At 44.4% G+C, this 7,018-nt stretch overlaps 1 protein-coding gene across 1 annotated transcript; it reads left to right on the forward strand.

Annotated features, from left to right (window-relative positions):
* The first annotated feature begins 1,984 nt into the window (after window positions 1–1,984).
* Window positions 1,985–6,022, forward strand: egr1 (early growth response 1). The gene is made up of 2 exons (XM_026999319.2): window positions 1,985–2,668; window positions 3,425–6,022. Exons 1-2 carry the CDS (start codon window positions 2,458–2,460, stop codon window positions 4,765–4,767), a joined length of 1,554 nt encoding a protein of 517 aa, XP_026855120.2. The 5' UTR covers window positions 1,985–2,457; the 3' UTR covers window positions 4,768–6,022.
* The last annotated feature ends 996 nt before the right edge of the window (window positions 6,023–7,018 follow it).

The raw sequence follows: 7,018 nt of genomic DNA on the forward strand, positions 1-7,018 counted from the left end.
GTCAACTCCGACATGTAATATGTTAATATGTACATTCAGATACTAAACCAGTGTCAGTCTGGAAGGTTGAAAGTATATATTTCCCACCTGCTCATCTAATTATGTCAGCATTTTTGAGCCTTCATATTTTGGTAATGTCTTTGCAGGCTCCTACATAGTTCCTGTCACAAGTACGCTGTAAATATGCAGGAACTAATACATTATAGTAAAGCGTAAAAGATATGGACTGTAAATCTTGAAAGTGCTGCAGTGGCACTATAGGCACTTATTGACTGGCATCTCTGTATCAGGCTCTCTTAGAGACATATAGTTACAGAAACTATACATCAGTAAACTTGAACTGACTTGCTCATCCTTGCTTAAATGACTTGTGTCTACGTGCTAATTAGGAAAATGTATAGGCTAAGGTACAGCGTGTAATTTTAATTGATTTTTTAACCAAAGCCTTATCGAAGCCTGGGGTAATTTCTTTCGTTTTAGAGAGACTTGAATTGAGTCAGCAAAGTTCCATCGATCGTATCCGCCAGAGCTCAGGAGACCCGACACTGAGACTGAATGCGAAGCTGCATCAGTACCCAACCGGCGTCCGGATAGCATTTTGCAGCGTTTTACAAATGGGCCCTATTTGCATCTGTGTCGCGAGGGTGACTGACAGTGAGGATGCCCGTGTATCGAGCCGGGGACATCCCCCAATTAAACGGATAGCCCCTCGCCTTGTCAGCAGCGGAGCGTATCAAGTACGATCCATCAGTGCCAACGCACCATGACGTGCAGTGAATGTATTACACAACTAATTTATTGCATCTTGTAAATACATTTTTGAGGGAAAAACATTGCTAGGCTCCGGAACGAAGAGATCCATGATCCAGAAACGCAGTGTGCGACACAAATAGCTTAATCATTAACGGTTATTATTAACGGTTAATTAATTATTCACGGTCCTTTAATAATAATGAAAATAACTTAAAGGGGGCATCAGTTTGTCAAATCATCTTTGGCAAGAACACTGTATTTCACAGTTTAACCTAAATGTGCAACTTCGTTCATTGTGCCTTGGGTCATTATCGATTTAATTATCAGAGGCGGGATTACATAAAAAGAGGGGAAAAACACTAGAACACTCTGACAGTAATAGCCGCGCGATTCCATGTAGAAATTAAGCTTTCTGTAAGACGAGGTGCGCACCTAGCTGCAGCTAATTCGTGAGCCTATCATTAAATCATGTCCTATTCAACGATTCAAGTTCAGGACACCAAAATGCACTGCATTAGGTGTCAGGTTTAAAATATTTTTGTCAAACTAAGTAGCCTATATAAAAAGGCTCTATTTTGAATCAGCATGCAAAATAATAACGACGTAATCGTGAAAGTATTGTTTGTTATTAGATTATTTAAATGTATGGAATTTGCGCATTGGGAAGTTGCAGGGCTGATGACCGCACTGAGGTAAAAAGTTGTCTCATAAATCTTGAAACGGGCGAGGCTACATAATAGTGCTGACATTAGTTATTATGCCGTGCGCTGGACTTCAATTGCACCCAAACCTCTCGTTCACTGCCAAGCGCGATCAGTGCTACATCAGGAAGCACCAAATAAGGGCAGGGAAGTGGAAACCACCGGAATCAGTCCTTATGTAGTCACGACCTTATATGGCATGGCGGAGCAGGGTCTTCCGGCCACCGCTCTGCTACAGCGCAGACGGGAAACCCGAATATTTACTCAAGGCACTGAGGAAAAAACGCAAGAACTTTGCCCGTTACTCTCTTCGCGGGACTCCGCGCTTAACACGAGTGATTTGCAGTGGAGGAGGAACGGGCTTCTCCTCTCGATTTATTGCACAGACTTAAGGCTAAAGCTCCCCAGTCTGATTTTTTCCTCTGGGCAAACGTCATGTGTCCTCCACCGCAGTGCCTAAATATGGGCTTCCTCCAGTCCAAATATGGACATCTACGTCACAGCAAGAGGATATATAAAGGAGTGGGGATTCTCTGAGCGGAGAAAAGGCACAGAGAACCTAAGCGACTCAGCGCTAGACAGCAGATAGGCAACACATTGCGATCTATCTCTGAACGCAATTTGAAACCAAAAACGTGAGAAGCGAACTCAAAATAATAACAGAAACAAAACTTATGACAAAAAGAACAAGTATAATTTGGTCCAAAAAGTCCAAAATTTTAAAAATTGATCTGATTGAGATAGGGAATGATTGGAAGGAACACATTAAATCTCACTCATCCGTTTTGAGAAGAAGTGGATTTTCTTACTCTTTTGGACAAAAAAAAGGGGGAAACCAAGCAAGGAACCCTCAAGCTGAGCTCCAGTGAGGAGAGTCAGGCAGAGAGAGGAAGAAGAGGCATCGCAGCATCTTGGCTATTCTCGTCCCAGAGGGGATAGCTGATCTCTCTCCCTTGCTCCCTTACTCTCACGCTACTCTGCACTCCACGCGCGCTCCAGAGAGATGGCTGCAGCCAAGACGGAGCTCCTGCCTGCACTGCCGATCTCAGACCCCCTGAGTTTCCCTCACTCCCCCATGGATAGCTACCCCAAGCTGGAGGAGATGATCATGCTCAACTCTGCAGGAACCCCCTTCCTGAACGCCTCCGCACCCGAAGGAGGTGCAGGCTTTGGCTCTGGGGAGCCCGGGGAGCAGTACGACCACCTGGCTGGAGGTAAGGATGAAACTTAATCCATTTTGCTGCGTGGGGAAATGTACAGTATTTAATGCATGAGAGTGCATGTGTTGCATGGCTTCAAAGATGTTTCAAGTGAACAGAATTACAAAAAGAAGTTAAAAGGAAGTTGTGATTTCATTTGGCTTGGCTTGGAAAGCATAATAAATGTAACTTTAAAAACATTTTTAAAAGGCATGCATTAATGTTTCATAATGAATTAATTACTCTAAAGATAAACCATTAAGAACTCAGCACCGAATGTGCTTTGAAATCAGTTATTTTAAAGGTGTAATAAAGCTTAGCTTCAATAGCTTTTTGTTTAAAAAAAAGCTGAATTGCAGATTGAATTGTCAGCTGCCTTTAGCTATGTAATGGAATTGAGCTGTGAGAGTGGGAGAGGAGGAGAGAGTGAGAGAGAAGAAGAAAGAGAGAAAGAGTTAAGTAACATGAATGCAGATAGGTTCGCTTGTGCTGGCTCTTGCCTTGGCTCTGAGGGAGATCGGCAAAAGTGTATATGTTGGGAAGAGATCAGTAATGTGTGTATGTGTATACTTGGGAAGGGGAGTTCTCCTGCTTCAGCACCTGCAGCTTTGTCTGGGCGAATGGGAAAAACAAGCTCTGCTGCCAGCAGGGTCCCCTGTCTCAAACACCTCAGGGATCTTTAATGTGTAGTAATTTGGCTCAGGGCAGCGTGAGAGATATCCATGTAGAACATGATGCTTAACTCTCCTTTTTTTGTTGTGGTTTATACAGACACTCTTCCAGAGATTGCCCTGAACTGTGAGAAGTCCCTGGCTGAGCAGAGCTTCCCCACCCAGCGCCTGCCGCCCATCACCTACACAGGGCGCTTCACCCTTGAACCTGCCACCAACTGCAGCAACAGCCTGTGGGCAGAGCCTCTCTTCAGTCTGGTCAGCGGCTTGGTGGGCGTCAACACATCCACCACCTCAATCCCCTCTTCTTCTTCAGCCTCCCAGACCACTCCCTCCTCTTCAACTGCTTCATCTTCTGCCCCATGCTCATCCTCATCTTCCTCCCCATCCTCATCTACGTCCAGTCCCAGCCTAAGCTGCTCAGTGCACCAGAATGAGCCCAACCCAATCTACTCGGCTGCACCCACCTACTCCAGCGCCAGTCCTGACATCTTCCCCGAGCCTGGTCCAAGTTTCCCCTCGGCGGTGGGCGGCTCCCTGCCATACCCGCCCCCTGCATATGCCAGCAGCAAAGCCTGCAGCACCAGCTTCCCCGTACCCATGATCCCTGACTACCTATTCCCTCAGCAACAGAGCGAGATAAGCTTGGTGCCACCTGACCAGAAGCCCTTCCAGACGTCGGCGGGCCAGCAGCCTTCGCTCACGCCACTGTCCACCATCAAAGCATTTGCCACTCAGACAGGCTCTCAGGACCTGAAGAGTGTCTACCAGTCACAGCTGATCAAGCCCAGCCGTGTGCGCAAGTACCCCAACCGGCCCAGCAAGACGCCACCCCACGAGCGCCCATATGCCTGCCCCGTGGAGACATGCGACCGGCGCTTCTCACGCTCCGATGAGCTAACGCGCCACATCCGCATCCACACGGGTCAGAAGCCCTTCCAGTGCCGCATCTGCATGCGCAACTTCAGCCGTAGTGACCACCTCACCACGCACATCCGTACACACACTGGCGAGAAGCCCTTCGCCTGCGAGATCTGTGGCCGCAAGTTCGCCCGCAGCGACGAGCGCAAGCGCCACACCAAGATCCACCTGCGGCAGAAGGACAAGAAGGCAGAGAAGACCGCTGCGGCTGCAGCCGCTGTTGTCCAGAGTGCAATCGCCCCCGTCTCCATCTCCGTGCCCTCACCTGTGTCCAGCTACCCGTCGCCCATCGCCTCCTATCCCTCACCTGTCTCCTCTTTCCCCTCACCGGTGGCCTCCTGCTACTCCTCACCTGTGCACACTTCATACCCGTCACCCGCTGCTTCTGGCACATTCCAAACCCCAGTTGCCACCTCTTTCCCCACCTCGGTGGGCAGCAGCATCTACAGTTCCCCCGTCACAACCCCGCTGGCTGACATGCAGGCAGCCCTCTCTCCTCGGACATCTGCCGACATCTGCTGAGACACTCTCCCCTCCCTCCCCATCTCCAGAGAAAATCCTGTTCCTCCATCCAGTCGGAGAGAAAGCGTTACAGACTTGTTTATCTTCCAACCCCCCACCCACCCCCCCCTCAGCGACAGCACTTTTCTGCCCGCACGCTCAAAGACATTTACACCAAACGGTCAAAGACTCAAAGACATTTGAAAGCAAAAGGGAGATTTTTCTTTTCTCAAATGCCTCAAAATCTCTTACCTTCAAATGAGGCATTCAAGACTAAGAGTGAAGCAACAGGTCTTAGCGGGTTTTCCTCTGACTGTACACATATAGACATACATGTGACAGCAAAGGAGCAAAAAGAACTTTATTGTTGTAATCTAATGCCTGCAGGTTTCAAGCTCAAATGTCCTGAATAGGCAGGAGTACATTTACATAAAGACATAGTAATATACATAAGCTACAGTATATGTATATTGTACATGTGCCATGTTTGAGTTTTTGTTTTTACTTTTTAGTACCATTGTTGTGAAAATTTATTTGAATATTTGCATTGTATTATTCTAAATTGAGCAGGGCCATATTTTATACATTCTGTAGTACGTAGTGAAAATGCTGTGATAAGTTTTTGACTTTGTTTGGGTAAAAGCACTTAAGTATTCTGACGCATGTGTAAGAGTGATGTTACTTTCTTATTTTGTAAATATCATTCACTGGTACTCTTTCTCTCTTTTTCAAATGTGACAGCACCAGTCTGCTAAATGGAGGGAAAATGACATAAAAATAACAAATCTTTGAATTTTTTGGTGCCTTTTGAGAAGCCTTTGCAGATGGACTGACAGATATACGTGCAAGTGGATGCTTTGCATCTAGCCTTAAGGTGTAAGGGATTTTTTTTCTCCTTCTCATTTTTTCTTCATTATTCAGAGAGTCATTTCAAGGAACGAAGAGAACGAATACAAGGGCACTGCATCATGTTTTTGGGATGTAAGCAAAAAAACCCCTAGAAAACTATATTTTTGTAACTGAAATGTATATATCTACAGGAGTTGGAATGCTGTAGTTACCTACTGAGTAGGCATGGGATTTTTTGTATGTTATTTACATGCAGTCCATTATTTTGTTGTTATTTTTATTTTTTTGTATTTGTGTTTGTTCAAAAAAAGTGACTGTTTATGGCTTCTAAACACATTGAATGCGCTTAACTGCCAGTGGGATATTTGGTGTAGAAGATATCCTTCCTGAACGGAAACATAAATAAAACATAAATATATATGTTCAATCTCTGTCTTAGATTTCATTGCTTAGCAACAGATTCACGTATTTTCACACATAGCTTACAGAAGCCTCTCTGAAATAGGGAGCATAAAAATGAGTCTTGTAGCTATGAAACACAATAAAATCTATAACATTTATAACTTCAAAAACTATATTTTCTAAAATGATACATTCACTCACATTGAGATTAACATGATAAACCACTATAAAGAAATAAAGAATTAAATTGTGAGATCCAAAATCTTTTTTAAAGAAACATGCTTCATATTCTGGCATAACCATACATCATTTCAACAATAAGTGAATAAGAAGTTATGTAGCAAGCAAAAATTAGATAAATATATAAATAATTATACGCACAGACATAGTTTTTGTTTAGAAGTTGTGCAAAGTCAGTCACTTATTTGATAGTAAAGATCAGACAGTTTGGTAGATCAAATGCTTTTCTCTCCTTCTCGGCTTATTAAACGTCTCCTTGGCATCTTGAATATGTGTTATCAAAAGACGGCATGTGCTATGGTGCCTGCATCCCGCCTGGGACTTAATTATACATAGGGAGCAATCTTGTACAATCTGTCGACAATAATATGAAGCCCTTGTAATAGGCTCACAAGTCGACTGAGTTTGTAGGGGGGAGGTAAGGTCTCAATACCCAGGCTGCTTTTAAAAGAGGCCTGCTCTTCCTCCATTGTGCGTCACTGTCTTCGAACTCAGAACACCTTTTTAAAAGGGTAATAATAATCTGCTCAGGCTAATTTCTGCACTGGCAAAAAGATCAAAGGAAATTGCGAGCTCTCTTGCTCTTGTTCTCTCTCACTCCTGTCTCTTCTGTCTTTCTGTACCTCTTCTCACCAACTCACTACAGCCTCACGTCTGAGAAGAAGCAGGTTGAAAGGATTTGAGGGATAACAAACTAAGAGTAAACAATTGTTTGTGTATGTTTGTGAGTATGTTTGTGTGCAGGTATATCTATTTATGTTTAAAAGTTGCAAAAAGCATA

This window comes from Electrophorus electricus, chromosome 12, assembly GCF_013358815.1.
Source record: "Electrophorus electricus isolate fEleEle1 chromosome 12, fEleEle1.pri, whole genome shotgun sequence".
NCBI classification, from domain to species: Eukaryota; Metazoa; Chordata; class Actinopteri; order Gymnotiformes; family Gymnotidae; genus Electrophorus; species Electrophorus electricus.

What these genes read in the sequence shown, in the direction of transcription:
- egr1 (XM_026999319.2), top strand. Translation starts at nt 2,458, where the DNA reads ATGGCTGCAGCCAAGACGGAGCTCCTGCCTGCACTGCCGATCTCAGAC. An exon ending in GTACGACCACCTGGCTGGAG is followed by an intron (nt 2,669 to 3,424) that starts GTAAGGATGAAA and finishes TGGTTTATACAG; the next exon opens with ACACTCTTCCAGAGATTGCC.